At 44.8% G+C, this 24127-nt stretch overlaps 5 protein-coding genes across 5 annotated transcripts; 2 read left to right on the forward strand and 3 right to left on the reverse strand.

Moving 5' to 3' along the window:
- Positions 1–283: 283 nt before the first annotated feature.
- Positions 284–1271, reverse strand: PG997_014072 (uncharacterized protein; the record flags this gene model as incomplete). Its single annotated transcript, XM_066818386.1, has 3 exons — positions 284–628; positions 691–919; positions 1246–1271. 3 exons carry the CDS (start codon positions 1269–1271, stop codon positions 284–286), a joined length of 600 nt encoding a protein of 199 aa, XP_066664078.1.
- A 390-nt stretch (positions 1272–1661) lies between these two features.
- Positions 1662–2076, forward strand: PG997_014073 (uncharacterized protein; the record flags this gene model as incomplete). Its single annotated transcript, XM_066818387.1, has 2 exons — positions 1662–1714; positions 1800–2076. The coding sequence occupies 2 exons, from the start codon at positions 1662–1664 to the stop codon at positions 2074–2076; spliced, it is 330 nt and encodes a 109-aa protein (XP_066664079.1).
- Positions 2077–16221: 14145 nt separating this feature from the next.
- On the reverse strand, positions 16222–16743 carry PG997_014074 (uncharacterized protein; the record flags this gene model as incomplete). The annotated part of the gene is made up of 1 exon (XM_066818388.1): positions 16222–16743. The coding sequence occupies one exon, from the start codon at positions 16741–16743 to the stop codon at positions 16222–16224; it is 522 nt and encodes a 173-aa protein (XP_066664080.1).
- Positions 16744–17495: 752 nt separating this feature from the next.
- Positions 17496–18314, reverse strand: PG997_014075 (uncharacterized protein; the record flags this gene model as incomplete). The annotated part of the gene is made up of 1 exon (XM_066818389.1): positions 17496–18314. The coding sequence occupies one exon, from the start codon at positions 18312–18314 to the stop codon at positions 17496–17498; it is 819 nt and encodes a 272-aa protein (XP_066664081.1).
- A 920-nt stretch (positions 18315–19234) lies between these two features.
- On the forward strand, positions 19235–23875 carry PG997_014076 (uncharacterized protein; the record flags this gene model as incomplete). The annotated part of the gene is made up of 8 exons (XM_066818390.1): positions 19235–19363; positions 19435–19551; positions 19611–21965; positions 22019–22218; positions 22321–22575; positions 22617–22740; positions 22818–23105; positions 23189–23875. The coding sequence occupies 8 exons, from the start codon at positions 19235–19237 to the stop codon at positions 23873–23875; spliced, it is 4155 nt and encodes a 1384-aa protein (XP_066664082.1).
- Positions 23876–24127: the final 252 nt, after the last annotated feature.

Raw genomic sequence — 24127 nt, forward strand, 5'->3', positions numbered from 1 at the left:
ACTTGTTGGAAACAAGGAATTAATCATTGATTTTTGGGTGCGAACTGAAATCCAAATGAACTTTCTTTTTCCTATGCTGAATTCAGTTTTGTCCGTTTCCTTCCTTCACTTTTCATCTAACAAGACAAGGATCGAAGCAATTCCCCGAGATAGCACGAGCAGCAGGCACGCCACGGCAAAGCCTATCTTCTTCTCCGAAGGGACGCTTCTCGAAGGGGGCGTCGACTGCTGGCTGGGCTGCCGCGTCGCAGCGGCGACAGGGGAGTTGAACCCCGCGACGACTCTAGACCAGTCGGGTCGGAGCCCGACGAGAAGACGGGCGAGATGCCGACCGGGCCGCGGCGACAGCGAGCGGCGATGGGGCGGTGGCAGTGGCGCGCGAGGCAGCACGTGGGGGGGGCCGAGCCCGGGCGAATGCGTGCCGGCAGGGGCGACACAGCAGGGGCGCGCGCGGCGGCGGCGGCGCAGTCGATGATGATGATGATGATGATGCCGGTGGCACCGGGGTGTTCTCCGGGGGCGGGGGCATGTCGTCGTTCTCGGCCTCCTTGGCAGCCGCAGCCGTCGCGCGTTTCTGATGGATCGCGAGGACCCGTTTGTCCGACTTCTCGGCCTTCTCGAAGTCTTCCTATAGATAGATCGTCGTATCAGTGTGCCGTTACAGAGAGCCAAGGGGGGGATTATTGTTACCTCGTCGAAGAGGCGCCATTCGGCCGCCCAATCCCGGAACTTCTCGTTCGCGAGAAGGTTTCTTTTCGCCACGCCCCAAACAGCGGACCAGAGGTTCGGTACCCAGACCGACCAGATTGCCAGTGTGGCGCCCCATTGCGCCCACCACTTGACCCCTAGGGCATTGTCACCGGCCGGGGTGACCGGCCACCACGTCGGCTCCTCCTCTGGCACCGTCGGGGTGCCGGTGCTGTTGGGGCTGGTGTATGTGTATATACGTGCGCGTGGTTGATGGTATTGGCGGAACTATTTCCCAGAAACTAATTAATTGTTTGCTGTTTTTGGAAAAAGGTGCCAAAACGAGGTTCAGCGTGTTGGGATTTATGGGCTTACAGGGTTCCTTATATCTTCTTCGACGAGGGTACAAGGAAAAGCGTCTCGATCGGGTGGTCGACGTAATGAAGGTAGTCGTGGGATGGCTGCAGTGGTGCTGTTGGAAACTTTGGCTATCATTAGGTCAGTATAGATACTTGTCCAATTAAAGCCGGTGAAGAGGTCGGGCAAATACCTACTTACGTCTGGTCGGCCATGGTATTGCTCATCGTTGCGGTAGAGTCATCAGATTGGGAAAGCCAGGCGGAAAAGTAGCAGGCTGCAAGGTTGCTTTAGGTGTTCATGATCTGCAAAGGCCCAAAGGTGGTGCCTACAGACTGGAGGTAGGCACACGAATGAGGTAAGTACGCACCAATGACGGGCTTGTAGGTCTGCCAATTGATAGCTCCTTCCCATTGCTGGCTGTAAATCGATGCCGCATTGCCGTGGCCCGCCATATTTGGCAGAAGCCCCCAATGGCTTATGCGTTCCTGTAAGTACTTAAGGCAATGGCAAATGGCAAGTAGATTGGAGCATCCAACTTCAGACTGAGAAGGCCAAGGAGGGTGGAGTGAAGAGATTGGACTATATAATGTAATGAATTCAGCACTACCGCCGCCATGTCGCAACCATCATCCATTGCCATGATTAACCATATTTGCACCCGTCCTACGTACGAAGCCAGTCCTCCAGATTATATCGATGCGAACCTATCCGTGGAGCCTTGTGATCGCCTGGAGATTTTCGGAACTCTGAAGAAATCCCACGCAGGACGACTTCGACCAAATCCTGCACGATCAGTGGGACCTGGCCCATCTTCCCCGTATCGGCACAAACGTCATCAAAGATGACATCCAGCGCGTCGAGGATACGGTCATTGCCGCCGATCGAGATGTAGCCGTCCTTAAGAGCGTACTTCATCTCGCGGATCTCCTCGACGACGCTGCCCGGGAACTTCCAGGATGGGCCGCCCGTGCCCCGCTGCCCCGACTCGTCCGTGCTCATCAGGCGGTAAACGTTCTGGTACTGCACTAGCCGCTCGAGTATATACTTGGTGCTCCTCGCGCCCAGTACCGGCACCCCGCCATCCGGCTTCCAGTTGCGGAGAAACGGTACAGTTTTGCTAACGAAAGCACCCTGGTGAATCGTCTTGCATCTCTCGGCCTTGCCTGCGGCACGCTCGTTGACTAGTGCGCCGATGACGAGCGCCTTGGTGCTGTCGTCCGGCTCCGGGGTCGTGGTATTCGCCGGGGACGCCGAAGGCCGCGAAAACGGTGGCGTGGAAGAGGCAAGAGATATGGTGGTCGTTTCGGTATAGTTTAAAAATAGAGGACCCATCGGTAAAACGGATCCTACTAAAACCAGCATAAGAAGTAGAGTAGGTAACATATTTAAAAGGAAATAACTAGTTTCGGCGTTAAAGGAATATACTATATTCGTGTTTATTTTTATTAAATAACGTGGTTTACTATTAAGTCGGACATATTATTAAGTCGGATACTTTTATTACCGACTTACTTAATTAAACTTTAACGCGTAATAACTTTATAACCATAATGCTTTATTTATTTTAAGAAGAGCGGATAACCTTAGTAATTCAAGCGTTACGAAACGGTCTAATTCGAATTAATTAAAGAGCTGCGGCGAAACACTACGTCGTCTTATTATTTACCCTTAGCGACCGACTTTACGGCCGAACCGCACGACGCGAAATCCGATACTTAAAGCATAAATTAGATACGATTAAAAAGAGGTGCTTCGTAAGCATATAATTGATCTAGATACCCGAGGAATACCTCCAAAAATAGCTGATGTGAAAAAATATAGCTAATCTCCTTATCGCGTCGCGCGGCGGCGACCGCGTCGGTAAGCACTGGGCCAGGCGCTTTATTAATCGTAACCCGAACTTTAAAACCAGAATAAACCGTCGGTACGATTATTAAAGGGCTCTTTATAAAAATCCGAAGGTTATTTCCGGCTGGTTTAGCCTGGTTACCAATATTAAGGCTAAATATGGCATTGTCGACGAGGACATATAGAATTTCAACGAGACCGGCTTTATAATAAGCATAATCGGGTTAATACTCGTCGTAATACGCGTTAATCGGTATAGGAAGGCGAAGTCGGTCCAGCCTAATAATCGGGAATAGTTAACGGCTATTAAATGTATTAATTCGTAAAGCTAATATATTCCGCTTTTCTTAATCGTTTAAAGTTAATATCACCTCGTGAACTAGTCGCGCGAAAATAGTTTACCGGGTAATTAAGTAATTAAACCGACTTTTAATAAATGAATTAATAACGAAATAAGTTTAGACTGGATTAAATACTTCGATAAATATATTAAATCGCAAATAAAAAATCGCTACCGCCTCCTAATTCTCGACGGCTACGAGAGCTATATTTCGGCCGAATTCGAGGCATACTGCTAGGATAACAACATTATTACTATTAATATGCCTCCTTATTTATCGCACTTGCTCCAACCTCTTAATATAGCACTTTATTCGCCCTTAAAACGTGTTTATTCGAAGGAAATCGAGCTATTTATTAAGGCCTCAATAAACTATATTACAAAGCTTAAGTTCTTTATTACGTTTAAAGCCGCATATTTTACTATTTTCACGGAAACTAATATTAAATTTAAATTCAGCGTATCCGGCTTAGTACTTCACTATCCGGACGAAATAATAAACAAGCTGGATATATAACTTCGAACGCCTACACCGGAACAGTCGCGACCCGGGACTCTAAGTATATATAACCCCTAAACGCCGTTTAACCCGCAATAAACGACTAAGCACTTTATTTATATTAAAAGAGGGTGTTTACTTATTAAAAAAGTTTTCTAACGCTAATTTTAAATACGGTAAACTAAATAACGAAGGGTATAACCCGAATAGCCCACAAGGTAACTATATTAAAAAATTAAGTCCGCACCCTTTAAAATACTAATTTAGCCTTTTCGAAGCGCCGGAAAGTTAAAAAATCACGAGTCCAGCTTGAAAAAGCCCTTACCATTAAAGAATCTCAAACGCTACAAAACGAAAAGGCAAAGGGGAAGCGTCCACCGACCGGCGAAAGCGAAAATAGTGGCTCGTCGAAACGACGCGCGACGGGCGGTAGGCGCTGTGGCAACTGCGGCGAAACCGGTCACAATGCGCGAACGTGTGAAAAAGATATAAAATTAAGTAGCGAATCGGATAGCGAGTAATTTTAATTAATTTAAAGCGTTATAATTAAATAAATTTATATAGAAATATCGAGATGTAAAAAAAGTGTCCGACTTAATGATATGTCCGACTCAATGGTAAACCACGTTAGTAAAAATCGTTAAATAATTTATAAAGTGCTATTTAAAAAAAGGGGAGAAAGGATTTAAAAAAAGTATTATAATGCTAATAAATATATAAATAGAATATTTAACGTAACGCGCTAACCGTATTAAAAGCTTAGCTATTATCTTTATTTTATTACGGTAGCTCTTTAAATTACCGAATATTTAATATAAATATACCTTTAATATTACTTTAAAAGAGTATAACGTGGTTTATCACCGAGTCGCTTATATTATTAAGTCGCTTACTTTTTTACTCGACTTATTTTATTAAACTTTAACACGTAATAATTTTATAATTATAATACTTAATTTATTTTAAGAAGAGCGAATTGTTTTAATAATTTAAGTAACGCGAAACCTTTTAAACCGTTTAAGTTAAAAGCACGCTGCCGTTACGAATAACGTTTTATACGAAACTTTACGTAACCGAATAAACGGCTAAACTTTACGACGCGATACCCGAAACTTATAATATAAATTAAATTTAATTAAAAAAAGGTGCTTCGTAATTATACAATCGATTTAAATATTCGAGAAATGCTTTTTAATATTAATATTATAAAAGATATAACGTGGTTTATTACTACGCGACGTATATCACTTGGCGACGCACTTAAATTCAATTTTAATATAATTAAACTTTAACGCGTAATACCTCTATAATTATAATGCTTAATTAATCTTAAGAAAATCGAATAGTTTTAATAATTTAAGCGATACGAAACGGAGCGAATTAAATAAGCTAAAGAATAACAGTAAAAGCTTATAATATACCCGAATTAACTTTACGCTATCGAATTTACGGCCGAACTTTAAAACGCGAAATCCGACCGAAACGACGTAAATTAAATTTAATTAAAAAGGAGGTACTTCGTAAGCATATAATTAATCTGGATATTCGAGGGATGCCTCCCGATTTTGCTAGTGTAAAAGATATGGCTAATTTCCTCACCGCGTCGCGCGGCGGCGACCGCGTCGGTAAGCATTAGGTTAGGCGCTTTATTAACCGTAACCCGGATTTAAAAATTAAAATAAATCGTCGGTACGATTATTAAAGGGCTTTTTATGAGGATTTTAAAGTTATTTCCGGCTGGTTTACGTTAATCGCGAATATAAAGGCGAAATACGGGATCGTTAACGAAGATATCTGGAATTTCGACGAGACCGGCTTTATAATAGATATAATCGGGTTAACACTCGTCGTAATACGCGCCGAGCGGCGTGGAAAAGCGAAGTCGGTTTAGCTTAATAATCGGGAATAAGCAACGGCGATTAAATGTATTAATTCGTAAGGCTAGTGTATTCCGCCGTTCTTAATCGTTTAAAATTAATATTACTTCGCGAACTAGTCTCGCGAAACCGATTTACCGGGCGACTAAGTAATTAAACCGACTTCTAATAGTTAAACTAATAACGAGATAAGCTTAAACTAAATTAAACACTTTAATAAACATACTAAAGCGTAAACGAAAAGTTCCTACCGCCTTTTAATTATTAACAGCCACGAGAGCTATATTTTAACCGAATTCGAAACATATTATTAAAATAATAATATTATTATACTCGGTATACCTCTTTATTTATTTTACCTGTTTTAGCCACTCGATATAACATTTTATTCGGCTTTAAAGCGTGCTTATTTAAAGGAAATCGAGCTGTTTATTAAGGCCTCGATAAACCACATCACGAAGCTCGAGTTTTTTATTACCTTTAAGGCCGCGCATTTCGCTGTTTTTACGGAAAATAATATTAAATCCGGATTTAGCGCTTTTAATTTAATCCCTTATAATCCCGACGAAGTGATTAATAAACTGAATATATGTCTCTAGACGCCTACATTTAACCTATCCCGTTCGGGGACGGCTAGTACCTACGACCTTTAGACGCCGTCTAACCCTTAATAGATAATTAAGCACTCTACTTATATTAAAAAAAGGGTGTTTATTTATTAAAAAAGCTTTCCGACGCCGATTTTAAATACGGTAAACTAAATGGCGAAAAGTATAATTAAAATAGCCTATAAAATAACCTTTATACGCGATAAAATGTATATATTAAAGGAGGCTAATTTAGTATTTTCTAAGCGTCGGAGAGCTAAAAAATCGCGAGTCCAGCTTAAAAAAGCCCTTACTATTAAAGAATCTTAGCAGCTACAGAACGAAAAAGTAAAAGGGAAGCGTTCAGCGCCCGATAAAAGTAAAAATAAAAGTTCGTTAAAGCGGAGGGCGACCGGTGGAAAACGCTATAATGTTTACGGCGAAATAGGTTATAATACGCGAATATATAAAAAAGATATAAAATTAAGTAAAGAATCGGATAGCGAATAGTTTTAATTAATTTTAAACGTTATAATTAAATTAATTAATATAAAAAGGTCGAAAAGTAAAAAAGTGCGTCGCCAAGTGATATGCGTCGCGTAATAGTAAACCACGTTAGCTAATCTTTTTACCGCGTCGCGTGGCGGCGACCGCGTCGGTAAATACTAGGTTAAGTGCTTTATCGATCGGAACCCGGACTTTAAAACCCGAATAAACCGTCGATACGATTATTAAAAGGCTTTTTATAAAAATATAAGTGTTATTTCCGGCTAATATACGTTAATCGCGAATATAAAAGTTAAATATAGTATTTTAAATAAAGATATATAAAATTTCGACGAGACCGGCTTTATAATAAATATAATCGGGTTAATACTCGTCGTAATACGCGCCGATCGGCGTGGGAAGGCGAAGTCGGTCTAGCTTAATAATTGGGAATAGTCGACGGTTATTAAATATATTAATTCGTAAAGCTAGTGTATCCCGCCGTTTTTAATCGTTTAAGGCTAATATTACCTCGCGAATTAGTCGCGCGAATATAACTTATCGGGCGATTAAGTAATTAAACCGATTTTTAATAATTAAACCGATAATAAAATAAGCTTAAATTAAATTAAATACTTCGATAAATATATTAAGTCGCGAATAAAAGGTCGTTATCGCCTTTTTAATTTTCGACGGCTACGAAAGTTATATTTTAATTAAATTCGAGGTATATTACTAAGATAACGATATTATTACTATTAATATACCTCTTTATTTATCGTACTTATTTTAATCTTTTAATATAATACTTTATTCGCCTTTAAAATACGCGTATTAAGAAAAATCGAGCTATTTATTAAAGCCTAGATAAATTATATTACGAAGCTCGAGTTTTTTATCGCGTTTAAAGCTTTATATTTCGCTATTTTTATAAAAATTAATATTAAATTTAAATTTAACGTATTAAGTTTAATACCTTATAACCCGAACGAGGTAATTAATAAGTTAAATATACGTCTCCGAACGTTTATATTTAACTCGTCGCGTTCGGGGACGGTTAGTATTTATAACCCCTAAACGTTATTTAATTAATAATAAACGATTAAATACTTTATTTATATTAAAAAAAAGGTTTTTACTTATTAAAAAACTTTTCGACGCCGATTTTAAATATAATAAATTAAATAATAAAAGATATAACGTAGTTTATTACTACGCGACGTATATTACTTAACGACGTACCTTTTTTATTTTTCGACTTTTTTATATAAATTAATTTAATTATAACGTTTAAAATTAATTAAAACTACTCGTTATTCGATTCCTCGCTTAATTTTATATTTTTTTATATATTCGCGCATTGTGACCTGTCTCGCCGTAAACATTATAGCGCCTTCCACCGGTCGCCCTTCGTTTCGACGAACCTTTATTTTTATCTTTATCGGGCGCTAAACGTTTTCCTTTTACTTTTTTATTTTGTAACTGCTAAAATTCTTTAATAGTAAGGGCTTTTTTAAGCTAAACTCGCGATTTTTTAACTCTCCGGCGTTTAGAAAGTGCTAAATTAACTTTTTTTAATATATATATCTTATCGCGTATAAAGGTTATTTTATAAACTATTTTAATTATATTTTTCGTTATTTAGTCTATTATATTTAAAATCGGCGTTAAAGAGCTTTTTTAATAAGTAAACACTTTTTTTTAATATAAATAAAGTGCTTAGTTATTTATTAAAGGTTAAATAACGTTTAAAAGTCATAAGTATTAACCGTTCCCGGACGGGATAAGTTAAGTATAAACGTTTAGAGACATATATTTAACTTATTAATTACCTCGTCGAGATTATAAGGGACTAAATTAAAAACGTTAAATCCGGATTTAATATTATTTTTTATAAAAATAGCGAAATACGCGGCTTTAAAGGCGATAAAAAACTCGAGCTTCGTAATATAATTTATCGAGGCCTTAATAAATAGCTTAATTTCCTTTAAATAAGTACGCTTTAAAGCCGAATAAAGTATTATATTAAATAATTAAAACAGTTAAAATAAATAAAGAGGTATACCGAGTATAATAATATTATTATTTTAATAGTATACCTCGAATTCGGCTAAAATATAGCTCTCGTGGTTATCGATAATTAAGAGGCGGTGGAAACTTTTCGTCTACGTTTTAATATGTTTATTAAAATGTTTAATTTAATTTAAACCTATCTCGTTATTAGTCCAACCATTAAAAATCGGCTTAATCACTTAGTCGCCCGGTAAATCGGTTTCGCGGGACTAGTTCGCGAAATAATATTAGCTTTAAACGATTAAAAACGGCGAAATATATTAGCCCTACGAATTAATATATTTAATCGTTATTACTTATTCCCGATTATTAAACTAAACCGACTTCGCTTTTTTACGCCGCTCGGCGCGTATTATAATAAATATTAACCTAATTATATTTATTATAAAACCGGTCTCGTCGAAATTTTAAATATTTTTATCGACGATCTCGTATTTCGCTTTTATATTCGCGATTAATGTAAACCAGCCGGAAATAACTTTAAAATCCTCGTAAAAAGCTTTTTAATAATCGTACCGACGATTTATTTTAATTTTTAAGTCCGGGTTACGGTCGATAAAGCGCTTAACCCAGTGCTTACCGACGCGGTCGCCGCCGCGTAACGCGGTAAAGAGATTAGCTATATTTTTACATTAGCGAAATCGGGAGGTATCCCTCGGATATTTAAATTAATTATATATTTACGAAGTATCTCTTTTAATTAGATTTAATTTACGTCGTTTCGGTCGGATTTCGCGTTTTAAAGTTCGGCCGTAAATTCGATAACGTAAAATTAATTCGAGTATATTATAACGTGGTTTACCACTACGCGACGTATATTACTTAGTAACGTATTTAAATTTAATTTTAATATAATTAAACTTTAACGCGTAATACCTTTATAATTATAATACCTAATTAATCTTAAAAAGATTAAATAGTTTTAATAATTTAAACGATACGAAACGAACCGAATTAAATAAGTTAAAGAGTAATAGTAAAAGCTTATAATATACCCGAATTAATTTTACGCTATCGAATTTACGGCCGAACTTTAAAACGCGAAATCCGACCAAAACGACGTAAATTAAATTTAATTAAAAAAGAGGTATTTCGTAAATATATAATTAATCTAGATATCCGAGGGATGCCTCCCGATCTCGCTAATATAAAAATATAGCTAATCTCTTTACCGCGTCGCGCGGCGGCGACCGCGTCGGTAAACACTAGGTTAGGCGTTTTATCGATCGTAACCCGGACCTAAAAACTAAAATAAATCGTCGGTACGATTATTAAAGGGCGTTTTACGAAGATTTTAAAATTATTTCCGGTTAATTTACGTTAATCGCGAATATAAAGGCGAAATACGGGATCGTTAACGAAGATATCTGGAATTTCGACGAGACCGGCTTTATAATAGATATAATCGGGTTAACACTCGTCGTAATACGCGCCGAGCGGCGTGGAAAAGCGAAGTCGGTTTAGCTTAATAATCGGGAATAAGCAACGGCGATTAAATGTATTAATTCGTAAGGCTAGTGTATTCCGCCGTTCTTAATCGTTTAAAATTAATATTACTTCGCGAATTAGTCCCGCGAAACCGATTTACCGGGCGATTAAGTAATCAAGCCGATTTTTAATAATTAGATTAATAACGAAATAAGCTTAAATTAAATCAAATACTTCGATAAACATACTAAAGCGTAAACGAAAAGTTCCCACCGCCTTTTAATTATCGACAGCTACGAGAGCTATATTTCGGCCGAATTCGAGGTATATTACCAAGATAATAATATTATTATAATCGGTATATCTCTTTATTTATTTCACCTGCTTTAACTATTCGATATAGCACTTTATTCGGCTTTAAAGCGTGCCTATTTAAAGGAAATTAAGCTAACGTAGTTTATCACTACGCGACGCATATCACTTAGCGACGCACTTAAATTTAATTCCAATATAATTAAACTTTAACGCGTAATACCTCCATAACTATAATACCTAATTAATCCCAAGAAGATCGAATAGTTTTAACAATTCAAGCGACACGAAACGGAGCGAGTTAAATAAGCTAAAAAATAGCAGCAAAAGCTTACAATATACCCGAATTAACTTTACGCCATCGAATCCACGGCCGAACTTCAAAACGCGAAATCCGACCGAAACGATATAAACTAGATCCAATTAAAAAGAGGTACTTCGTAAATATATAATTAATTTAAATATCCGAGGGATGCCTCCCGATCTCGCTGATGTAAAAGATATAGCCAATCTCTTCACCGCGTCGCGCGGCGGCGACCGCGTCGGCAAGCACTGGGTCAAGCGCTTTATCGACCGCAACCCGGACCTAAAAACTAAAATAAATCGTCGGTACGATTACCAAAAGGCTCTTTACAAAGATTCTAAAATTATTTCCGGTTAATTTACGCTAATCGCGAATATAAAAGCGAAATACGGGATCGTCGACGAAGATATCTAAAATTTCGACGAGACCGGCTTTATAATAAGTATAATCGGGTTAACACTTATCGTAATACGCGCCGAGCGGCGTAGAAAAGCGAAGTTAGTTTAGCTTAATAATCGGGAATAAGCAACGGCGATTAAATACATTAATTCGCAGGGCTGGTATATTCCGCCGTTCTTAATCGTTTAAGGCCAATATTACCTCGCGAACTGGTCCCGCGAAACCGATTTACCGGGCGACTAAGTGATTAAGCCGACTTCCAATAGTTAAACTAATAATGAAACAAGCTTAAACTAAATCAAACACTTCGATAAATACATTAAAGCGTAAACGAAAAGTTCCTACCGCTTTCTAATTATTAACAGCCACGAAAGCTATATTTCGGCCGAATTCGAAATATACTGCCAAGATAATAATATTATTATACTCGGTATACCTCTTTATTTATTTTACCTATTTTAGCTACTCGATATAGCACTTTATTCGGCTTTAAAGCGTGCCTATTTAAAAGAAATCGAGCTGTTTATTAAGGCCTCGATAAACTATATTATAAAGCTCGAATTTCTTATTACCTTTAAGGCCGCGTATTTCGCTATTTTTATAAAAAATAATATTAAATCCGGATTTAGCGTTTTTAGTTTAATTCTTTATAATCCCGACGAAATAATTAATAAACTGAATATACGTCTCTAGACGCTTACACTTAACCTATCCCGTCCGGGGACGGCCAGTACCTACGACCCTTAAACGCTATCCAACCCCCAACAAACAACTAAGCATTCTACTTATATCAAAAAAAGGGTGTTTACCCATCAAGGAAGCTTTCCGACGCCGATTTTAAATACGGTAGACTAGATAGCGAAGAGTATAACCAAAATAGCCCATAAAATAACCCTTATACGCAATAGGATATATATACTAAAGGAGGCTAATTTAGCATTTTCTAAACGCCGAAGAACTAAAAAGTCGCGAGTCTAACTTAAAAAAGCCCTTACTATTAAAAAATCTCAGCAGCTATAGAACGAAAAGGTAAAAAGGAAACGTTCAGCGCTCGATAAAAATAAAAATAGGGGTTTATCAAAGCGGAGAGCGACCGGTAAAAAACGCTATAATATTTACGGCGAAACAGGTCACAATACGCGAATATACGAAAAAGATATAAAATTAAGCGAGGAATCGGATAACGAGTAGTTTTAATTAATTTTAAGCGTTATGGCTAAATTAATTAATATAAAAAGGGTCGAGAAGTGGAAAAAGTGCGTCGCTAAGTGATATACGTCGCGTAGTGGTAAACCACGTTATTTATTAAGGCCTCGATAAATTATATTACGAAGCTCGAGTTTTTTATCGCCTTTAAAGCCGCGTATTTCGCTATTTTTATAAAAAATAATATTAAATCCGGATTTAACGTTTTTAATTTAGTCCCTTATAATCTCGATAAGGTAATTAATAAATTAAATATATATCTTTAAACGTTTATATTTAACTTATCCCGTTTAAAAACGGTTAATACTTATAATTAACCTTTAAACGTTATTTAACCTTTAATAAATAACTAAACACTTTATTTATATTAAATAAAAGTGTTTACTTACTAAAAAAGCTCTTTAACGCCGATTTTAAATATAATAAACTAAATAACGAAAAATATAATTAAAATAACTTATAAAATAACCTTTATGCGCGATAAAATATATATATTAGAGGAGGTTAATTTAGCACTTTCTAAGCGCCGGAGAGCTAAAAAATCGCGAGTCTAGCTTAGAGGAGCCCTTACTATTAAAGAATCTCAGCAGCTATAGGACGAGAAGGTAAAAGGGAAGCGTTCAGCGCCCGATGAAGGTGAAAATAGGGGTTCGTCGAAGCGAAGGGCGATCGGTGGAAGGCGCTGTGGTGTTTACGGCGAGACAGGTTATAATACGCGAATATACGAAAAAGATATAAAATTAAGCGAAGAATTAGATAACGAATAATTTTAATTAATTTTAAGCGTTATAATTAAATTAATTTATATAAAAAGGTCGAAAAATAGAAAAAGTGCGTCGCTAAGTAATATGCGTCGCGTAGTAGTAAACCACGTTAAATTTTTATTATTATTTTTTAATTTATTTAATTTAGTCTGTTTTATATCGCTTAAATTATTAAAACTATTCGATTTTTTTAAAATTAATTAAATAAATATTATAATTATAAAAATATTACGCGTTAAAGTTTAATTATATTAAAATTAAATTTAAATACGTCGTTAAGTAATATATATCGCGTAGTAATAAACCACGTTATATATAGTCGTATATAAAATAACCCTTATAAAAGATCGGATGCGTACCTTAAAAAAGGCTAATTTAACCCTTTTAAAGCGCCGGAAAGCTAAGAAGTCGCGAGTCCAGCTTAAAAGAGCCCTTACTATTCAGGAATTTCAAGCGCTGCAGAACGAAAAAGTAAAAGGGAAGCGTTCAGCGACCGGCGAAGGCGAAAATAGGCGTTCGTCGAAGCGGCGCGCGACGGGCGGCAGGCGCTGTGGCATTTGCGGCGAAACAGGTCATAATACGCGAACATATAAAAAGGATATAAAATTAAGTAGCGATTCCGATAGCGAATAGTTTTAATTAATTTAATACATTATAATTAAATTAACTTATATAAAAGTGTTAAAAAGTAATAAAAGTAGGTGACTTAGTGATATAAACGACTCGGTGATAAACTACGTTATTCTTTTTATATTTAAAATTAATACTATTTTAATCGGCATTTTATATATACGAACTGCTATTATTAAAGTGTAATACTATATTATTTTCATTATATAAGCTCGTATTTTAGCTAGGTTTAATCGTAGATAGCCCTAGAAAATATAAAAAAGGGCTCAAATTTTCTCATCCGGCCCTCTGCTGCTTCTATACGGGAGAGCGGACGGGACCCCTAATATTCAGTAGGACATAGTCATATGGCTGCTCATATTACAGAGCGTCTCAATCTGGAAAGTGGTCCTGTCTAACGAATTCCAAGTTCTGCCCTTCGGGCGATTGCCCTAGATCTCGACTTGGTCAATTTCCATTACGAGGCATGTATCCGCGCCGCTACCTCATTTTACCCGAATGCCATTTCTCTATATTACCGCTGCCGGGCCTGCTTTCGCTGCCACAGCCAATGAGACGAATAGAAGTATACCCTTAATGGCGACAACACTGCCTTTCGTATAAAAGGTTAGGTACTTCCGCAAATAATCGAAAGGTCTATTTGTCTAATTAGGGGTCACATCTAGTAGGACAAGCATTATGCCCAGTGGGATAAACAAGATACCCGGTGCGATTAACATAATACCACGGCACTTGATGGTATTCTCAAAGGTCCATTGGACGACGACAACGATGATGATGATGGTGGTGGTGGTGGTGGCGCCTCGGGGATGATCTCCGGGGGCCGGGGGCGCGTTGTCGTTGTCATTGGCAGCCGCAGCCGCCGCCACACGCTTCTGCAGGACCGCCCGCGCATCTGCCTTCTCGGCCTTCTCGAATTCGGTCTATGTTCGTTATATTAGTACAATTTCAAGGGAGTTAAAAGGGCAGTATCAGTCGAAAACACTTACCTCGTCGAAACGTCGCCAAAGGGCCGACCACTCACGGAATTTCTCGTTGGCCAGGATGCTTCTCTTGACCACCCCAACCCGATAGACCCAGAAACACCCACGGCATTAGCACGGCCCATGCGTGCATCGTGGCACCCCATTGTGCCCAAGTAGACACCCCCAGCACATGCTCGCCAGCTGGGGGTGCTGGCAACCAGCTGGTGACTGGCGGCAGCCAGGTGGTCGCAGTTGGCGTAAGAGCGCTGGTGATGTTGGTGCTGCGGCCGGGGGACGGGACCGAGGATGTCGGCAGCATGCCGGTGTTGGTGTTGGTGATTCTATTCACTTACAGTTGCAACAGAATAATAGTTGTTCAGAGACTATATAATGATCAGTATACTTCTCAATAAAGCAAGCTTTTGGGTATTCTACTTACGAAAGCTGTTCTGGGACCCGAGGAAAGAAAGGAAAAGAAATTCCAAGCACAACCCAAGATCGAGATTTTTTTTTAACAACCCGGGAAGTTCGTGCCTTCTAGTTTCATAAAACTTCTATCGATAATGCCTTCCAGTTTTCAAATAATTAATTGAGCATGTACTTTACATTTTTGCTATAGTACGTTTATGGTGGAATACTATATTCTGCAATTATCTATATTAGTCTATACTCTTTACGTGCTATAGTAGGAACATTTTCTGGTTGCACAGTATGTCCAGCCGCTGTTTTGTCTCCGGATTCATCACATTCATTACTACATTTGGCAGATGTCGACATGTATAGAGACTGACATGATTCCACCCCGGCCCGAGCACGCTAAGGGATCTAGCTAGCATCAACGGGTTTGGACCCATGCAGGGTGCGATGCACGAGTGCCCGAGCATGTGGGCAGAGTGAGATAGGGATAGGCGAGCTCTAGTTATTGCAGTGGTACCTACTTCTCAGTAGGTAGGCAGGATATGGCATACACGTAAACTTTGTTGGATGCCACCGATGCTATTGGAGTTCCACGTTGCGTGGTGCAGAGGCTGAACATATACCATGTGACGTACCTGTCTTATCTCTACCCATTCCTCCCGTTGCCAATAGCAGGAGCGTTGGACTCTCAGGTTCAGACCCCTCCAAAGAGAAATTACCTTGGCGCTGGCACCTTGTGCCACTGCAATCTATCAATTTTTTGACATCAGGTGCACGTGTTGCAGTGCAATCAGAACCCTTGCCTCTTTCCCCAGAGCAATTCGAAACCCTCCCCGCCCGTATGGTACAGGCCACCTGATACAGCATCCGCCGATGGGCCCGAGGTTGGTGCTGTTTCTACCGAGTCACCCTCTTTTCTTAACATTGGAATGCTGGAGTGGCCGTTCTGGCAAGAGCTGCCTTGGTCGGCCAGTTGCGAACAATTACATTTACCCCCTCTTCCTTTGATATTATCCAATTTTTTTAGAAGCTGGTTTATTTAGAACCACAGAGAAGCCCACAGAGCCAGTCCACCAACGACCCACGGGAACATCATCCTGAAGCTCATCTGTGCATTGAACTCCTTCATAACGTCGAGCGTCTTCTTCGAGTTCTTGTTCAAGGGCTCCGTCTCATTTCCGGCTTTGGGGTCGGCAATGGCCAACAGTTGGTTCGACGGCACCGACATCACCTTGCGCACCCAGACCCAGCCGAGGGGCATGAGGCCCGCCGCCGAGGCCCAGATCTTCCAGGGCAGGCCGGCCCGGTCCGCCCCGTACTCGGCGTAGGCGAGGGTGCCGATGGCGAGGATGGTGGTCAGGTCGACCCACGGCACCGTGGCCGACATGGACCAGTAGAAGTACTCCCACTGCTTGGCGCCGTCCTTGGCCGACTTGGAGACGGTGGGGTAGACGGCGGGCAGCAGGCGGTAGCCCGAGGTCATGGTGCCGTTGTTGATGAAGCTGCCGGCAATGGCAATGCCCTTGAGGGCAGGAACCCAGGCCTGAAGTGAAGAAGGCATGGCGTGTGAGGTATGAAGGGGAGGAGGAAGCAGCGATGAGGTTGAGTAGACTCGAATAGCTTGGTGTCCCTGAAACAGCAGCTGGGATGAGTAGAGCAGAAGGGTGGTTATAGTGAATTGCGCAGTAATTGCGGACGGGTGTGCCTTGTAATCGAAATGTTCAGCTATATACCTATGCGGTTGGCCCTTGTCATGGCATATCAAACCAAAGGCCACCCCAATACCACTCTCGAGTGTTGACCGGCGACGAGCTGAGATTACAAGTCTGAGCCAGTGTGTTCCAGACGAAGGAGAAGCCCGCAGTCTTGTTTGTGACACAACGTTCCATGCAGCGTTCCCAGCTAGCCATGTGGCTGACTGAAAAAATGTCGTTTTGGTGTTAGTATGATTCATGCAGACGGCCCAAAAGAAGCATTGCTTCTCGCGCTAGGGAATGTGATTATACGGCCGGCTGGACCCCGCAGCTGAGGTTTGGTGCAGAGACATACGGTCTGGCATGAGCTTGGCAGTTGCCAATTCAACGTGTGCATTGCATGTCGTTCTCCGGAGACTTTCCGCCGGACTACCTGGTGTGGCGCAATACCAAAATCATCGCGATGGTGTATTAGGTCACTAGCAACACAATGCAGTGGAAAGAGGCATGCCCATGTTCAGAGTTCTTAGGAAAGGGTGGTAGATTGATTGGATAAATTGGGAAATAAGTAATTAAATAAACACCAGCTAGATACCCAAATAACAGACAAATGGAATAGCTAAGAAGCCGCAGGGTGATCAAAATTGACGTCCACTTTGGCGACCAGGTTTCTCACCGCTCCGAAGAACTCGGCAAGCCCCATGGTCCACCAGGACCTCTTGGTCCAGCCCTCCTCAAGCGGCAGCCTCTCGTCCTCAAAGATGGCCTTGACATAACTGACGGGAATCGTCTTGCCGTCGCCGAAGCAGCCCATCATGAGCGCGATCTGGCCGCAATTGACCTGGTGCTCGGCCGGCCCGTAGACCAGCTCCGGGTTGTCCTTGAGCTGGCGCTTGATCCGCGCCTTGATGAAGGCGGCCAGATCGTCGATGGTTAGGGATTTCCCGTCGAGGGAGCTTTCTAGCATCTCCTCAATCAAGTCTGGTTGGGGATTGTTATTTCCCTCGGCTTGCCCAACGTCGCGACGCGACAGGGAGATGTCGTGCTCTATGGCGCCGTGGGAGGCGAGGTCGACGAGGTTGAGATACTTCCTCCCGTTGTCGGTGACCTGCTTCTCCTTCCAGCAGCCGAAATAGTCGAAGTAGGAATACGGGTTTCCGATCACGGACCAGGCTCTCTGCCAGGTGCTGACAGGCTTCCTCGTGTACGCCAGGGCGGGGTCGTGGTACTCGAAGTAGGTCGGTACGGCGAAGACGGAGCCGAGAAGGGGGCTCATTCCGACGTGTCCCATGGCGGCATTGAGGTCTTCCACGTAGATTTTCCGTCCGCTCCGCTCCAGATAGCCATGGTTGGCGAGGGCGTTGACGACGGGACAGGGGCTTCTGCTTGCGTCTGCAGGTGCCTTTGCGTATTTTCCAATAGACATGGAGTCAGGCATTGTGATGGGCTCGTAGAGAAGAAGAAGAACTTGATGTAAGGTAGAGAATAGAGAGATTCGAAAAAGAGGATATCTCTGACGGGAATCGCTGGACTTGACTCAATCACTCGAATCTTGGCGGACGAAGGGTAGCTGGAGATGGAGGAATATGTGATGACGGCAACGGCTCGAGATGATATGGCATGGGCAAGTGTTTGCGAGTTGGACCTCGCCGAACTGCACCAGGCCAGGCCGAGACCCTCCCCTCCCCCTGTATGAGGTTTCCGATGTGGCGTCCAATCGAACTTGTAGCATTTCCAATACTACGCACGCCGACTTCAGCCGCAACGCCAGGTCGGGACGGCCGCCGGCGTTTCCTTTTCTAGCCCAAGGTTCATTCCACAACCCTAAATTATGTCTCGGATAGTCATCCAATCTGGGCCTGTTTTGGGCCCTTGGACGTGGGGAAATCGGGTCCGAGAACTTGGGAGCATATCCAGGCATTTGCCGATCTGCAAAAGAGCTACTGCATTCCCCGAGTCGCTTTTCGAAAGAATGCAGCATGCCGCATACGCCGTATCTGTCACCTCCGACTGTGAACAGAGACTGGACCATCGGCGTGTCCACGGCATGTGTCGTGGCGGTCCAGACCCCACCACACGGCTCGTATTCGAAAATGTCTTGAACGGCTGCCCGCGTCGGGCTTGGATACAATAACAGGCATCGAGCTGCACCATCTCCTCATATGAGATCCTGTGATCCCAATCCATCCCTTCACAGCACGTCACCAACTGGATCACTTTGCGAGTGCACTCGTCGGGCATCAAAACTGAGCGTTGGCTTCCGTCTATACCTCTGCCTCTGCCCCTGATTGTATACTAGTAAGCCTTACCACCCCATTCATCTACGTCAGAACCAATTGCAACCTTTCTGTTCTCATCATGAATGGTCACACATCAAGGGCTCCTGCGAACCCGCAGGAGGAGGACTTGATGCAGCTCACCTTGCAGCTCAGGAACAAGAACGCAGAGGCGACGTACGCAAGCTTCCACGGAGACGAGCTCATTGGAGTAAGTAAAACAAGACGCTACCTGCTTTTCAGGTTGTGCTCTGACTGACAACTGCTTTTCGTCATGATTAGGACCCAGCTCCTCCCCAGACCAGCACATGGCAAGATGTCAAGGCGGCACTTCAGCCCAAAAACTGGCCCTCGCTGGGGCGGATCGCGGAGGGAGCCATCAATGGCACTGGACTTGATGTAAGATTTGCCACGCATGAATGCCTCGAAGGCCCCTTTACTGACGCGGTTGTGCACAGGGACAAGGTGCTGCCACGGTTGTGGGCAGCCTGTCTAATTACAGCCCCCGGCGGCAAGACTTTATCAATCAGGGGGTAAAGGACAAGTACGATAAGATGTTGCACCCTCCCTTGACCTACCTCGGTGATGCCTTCCAGTACCGAACTGCCGACGGCAAGTTCAACAGCGCCATAAACCCGCACCTTGGTCAAGCAGGCGCTCCGTATGCCAAAACGGTTCCATCCAAGACCGCTTCGCTGGGCGCTCCTCCCGACCCTTCGGATCTCTTTGAAAAGCTGATGGCGAGACAAGAGGACGGCCGGGTGAGCGAGTCGGGACTCTCTTCCATGCTCATCTACCACGCCACCATCATCATCCACGACATCTTCCGAACAAACGACAATGACAAGAACATCTCTGACAGCTCCTCCTATCTGGACTTGTCTCCCCTCTATGGCTACACCCAGGAGATGGTGGGCAAGATCCGAGATGACAAGTACAAGCTCGGGCTTCTCAAGCCAGACACGTTCGCCGAAGACCGATTGCTGCGGCAGCCACCCGGCGTGTGCATCATGCTGGTCATGTACAACCGATACCACAACTACGCGGCGCGACAGCTGCTTCGCATCAACGAGAACGGTCGCTTCAGTATCCCAGCCATGTACGAGAAGACGAAGCTGGTCTCTTTGATCCAGGAGCACCTACTTGACCGCAATGAATATGGTCAAAAGGCGCCCCTGGATGCCAGCGTTCGGGAGCTATGCGATCAGTACGAGAAGGTGTTTGCAGAAGCTCAGGCAGCAAGACCTCCAGATGCCTCAGTGGCCCTCGCAGAGCAGATGAATGAGACGGATGAGGAGAGGGAGGAGCGAGAGGCCACGGAGAAGACGGAGAAAGACGCTCTTGATGCCATTGCCACGTTTGAAGGCTCTGCGGTCTACAAGAGGCTCGTCGAACTGACGGAGAAGCTCGAGCTTCTTCTTGAGGAGAAGAAGCTGAAGCTCAAGGAGGGAGGGGCAGGACCCGGCAGCAAATATGAAGAATTCGAGGCCCAGTGCCAGGGATTTGAGGATGCCTGGGAGGCCTCCAGGAAGAAGCAAGACGACGATCTCTTCAACACCGCCCGTCTCATTACCTGCGGCATGTACATCCAGGTCTCGGTCCACGACTACCTCCGAGCACTTATGGGCTTCCACCAGTTCGACACCAACTTCACCCTCGATCCCCGTGCCGACTTCGACCAGAAGAAGACGAGCCGCGGCCTGGGCAACCAGGTCACGGTCGAGTTCAACCTGCTCTATCGCTTCCACTGCGCCATCTCCCGCAAGGACGAGAAGTACACCGAGGAGTTCATGAAGACGGCGATGGGGTTCAGAGACCCCAGTAAGGCCTCACTCCCAGAGTTCCTCGGCACCATGGCGGCGATCCAGCAAAAGGGCGCGAGAGACCAGAAGAGAGGCAAGGGGGCTCCCAAGCCATGGGAGGTGACGTTTGGTATCCCCGATACACCTAAATCTACTACACCAACATCTGCAGCCGTCAAGAACGGTAACGGTGGCATCCCCATGACCGGAGTTAATGGCGCGGGAGAAACAACCCACTCCAAGCACTTCAGGCGAAACGCCATCACGAACCTCTTCGACGACAGCCAGATGCTCGAGGAGCTCACCTCGGCCATGGACGACCCCATCTCCAACTTTGGCCCTCGGAATGTGCCGAGGTGTCTCAAAGCCGTCGAGATCATGGGCATCCAGCAGGCGCGCAAGTGGGAGACGGGCACGCTGAACGACTTCCGCGACTTCTTCGGCCTGCCGCGGCACACGACCTTTGAGAGCGTGACCAAGAACGCCGAGATCCAGAACGCGCTGCGGGACCTGTACGAGCACCCCGACAAGATCGAGCTGTACCCGGGCATCTTCTGCGAGTCGGACGAGCGCATGGGCCTGGACCCGGGCCCGGTCGAGTCGAGCTCGGCGCTCTGGTCAGCCATCTTCTCCGACGCCATCACCCTCGTCCGCTCGGACCGCTTCTACACGGTCGACTGGAACACCAACTCGCTGACCTCGTGGGGCATGAAGGAGGTCACGCCCAACAACGAGGTCTGCAAGAGCTCCGTCTTCCACCGCCTGCTCCAGCGCGCCTTCCCGGGCTGGTTCGAGACCGACACCATCCGCTTCTTCCACCCCTTCTACACGGCCAAGCAGAACTCCATCTACGCCAAGGCCCAAGGCTACGCCAACGATTTCGTCGAGACGGCGGCGCCGCCGGAAGCCTCCGACACGGACAAGAGGAACGGCAACAACGTCCCTGCTGCCGCACCGGTCAAGAAGCCCGTCAAGCCGTGGTATCTCGACAGCTTCGACGACATCTCACTCGTCTTGCGGGGGCCAAGAGCATGAATTTCACCAACCCTGCCTACTTGTACAAGCCCAACTTGCCGGCAGCCGTCCGGGCCGTCTTGGACCCAAACCAGAAGGCCCCTTCCCTCTCATCCGACAAACTGGACCAGTACATCGAGGAGAGTGAGGAAGACTTGAAGCGCTATCTTGAAGGGGTGATGAAGATGATAGTCATGAGAGAGTCGATTTCTATGACAAACTCGACATTCCAGATCGATGCCACTAGAGAGTAAGCCCCCAACCACCGCCCCCTCCGCCCCCTTAGCCCTTGTTTCGACTGCGGTTTAAAAAAAAGCCCGAGCTGACCGAACCGTTTCTACTTACAACACAGTTTCGCCATTCCCGTGGTCACGCACTACGTCGCCGACTTCCTCGGCTTCGGCGATAAGCTGCGCCGGCACCCCGCCGACAAGAAGGGCAGCACGTACAGCGAGAACGAGATCTACCAGCACATCACCAACTGCCAGGTCTTCCTCACCTACAACGCCGACGAGACCAAGTGGATGGCCCGCCGCCGGGCCTTCAAGGCGTCCATGCAGACGCTCATCGACCTGACCCAGAACGGCACCATCTGGGAGGCCAACCAGTGGGACCTGACGCGGGCCCTGTTCGGCAAGAGGGGGCGAGCCGCATGCACGAGCTGGGCGTCTTTGTGGCCAAGCAGGTCTTGGAGTACGAGAAGGACCAGCGCAAGGCCGCGGCCATTCTCCTCCTCATCTGCCTAGACTTTGCTTACAACTCAGTTATTGCGGTCAGCAGCCCTACCCTACCGTTTCTTATTTACCTTAGTGTCTTCAGAAGCAATGGCTAACTGATTTCATTTTCCAGTTCACGGCTACGTTGGAGGGCTACATGGAGGACCTTTACAAGTTTGCCGACTCCCCGCCGCCTACCGACGGGTCGAAGCCGGAATGGGTTAAGCTCCAGCAGTTCGTCTTCAGTACTGGGGGCAAGGATGATAAAGAGCTGGAGAAGATGGTCCAATCGATGGCCCAGGCCAAGGTTCGACTGCCGATCGTCCGCAAGGCTATCAAGACGGCCGACTACCAGTTTTCAAGGGCCAAGGCGGGAAAGCCCATCACGATAGAGAAGGGAGATATTGTCGTCCTCAATCTTGTGAGTTATCCGTCTAACACCTATCGGAGGCTCAATTCATTCAAAACTTCCGTTGCTGACACCCTGTCCTTTTTCACCCACAGACAAATGCCATCGCCCAGGCCCAGAGCGACGAGGCCACGACCCAGAGCGGCGCGGCCGAAGTCGAGTTCCTGACCTCGCAGCTCAGCATCGCGGACAAGTACGGCGTCTTCTCGCCGCGGCGCTTCGCGATGCTGTCCCTGACGTCGATGATCCGGTTCGCGGCGCAGATGCGGAACCTGCGCCGCGGCCACGACGCGCAGGGCCGGCTCAAGCGGGTCCCGCTCGACCCGACGAGCGAGGGGTACGCGCACTTCATGGCGCCCGCGCGCGCGGCCTGGATCCAGCAGCAGGTCCGGGCGCTCGAGGACGGCGGCGGCGGCGACGCGATCTGGACCGACGACGTGCTGCAGCCGCGGGCGGACACATTCCTCACGCCCACGTGGGACGAGTTCGTGCCCTTCCCCATGACGTGGAAGATCCGGTTCGACGGGTTCGGGAGGTCGGATTACGGGGTCGTCGGCGGACACCCGTTCGGCCGCGTCACGACCGCGCCGGCCGTGCCGGACTTCTGCCCGCCGTGGTACCAGCCCCAAGGGCCCAGCACCGTCGGGGCGCGTTCGCGCCTGTGGTCTGCATCTGCGCCGAGGCCGCGCCCGGGGGCAAGGAGGATGGCGAGAATGGGGGAATCAGCGCTGCTGCCCCTGCTTCGAACACGCCTCGGGGAAGACGACGGGGGTCAGGACTAAGCAGCTGGCGACGGGGTGCGGCTTGGGTGATCACACTGTACACCGGTAGTATTCTTGAGAGCGTCCTTGCATTCTGTTTGTTATGTACCATGTCCGAGCCTCTTGAGTATCAAGTTTCGATTAGACAAGTTGTTAAAACTAGTTATTCTATACGTTTCTTATTATTCCATCGTCCCTGGTCTTGCTACTGGGATTACCGGTAGAGTAAACCATGGGTAGTCACTCTGTTTATTCGGCTGTATTGGCGAGTTG

The sequence above is a fragment of the Apiospora hydei genome (assembly GCF_038363865.1).
Source record: "Apiospora hydei strain CBS 114990 chromosome Unknown utg000009l_segment0_segment0, whole genome shotgun sequence".
Taxonomy (NCBI): domain Eukaryota; kingdom Fungi; phylum Ascomycota; class Sordariomycetes; order Amphisphaeriales; family Apiosporaceae; genus Apiospora; species Apiospora hydei.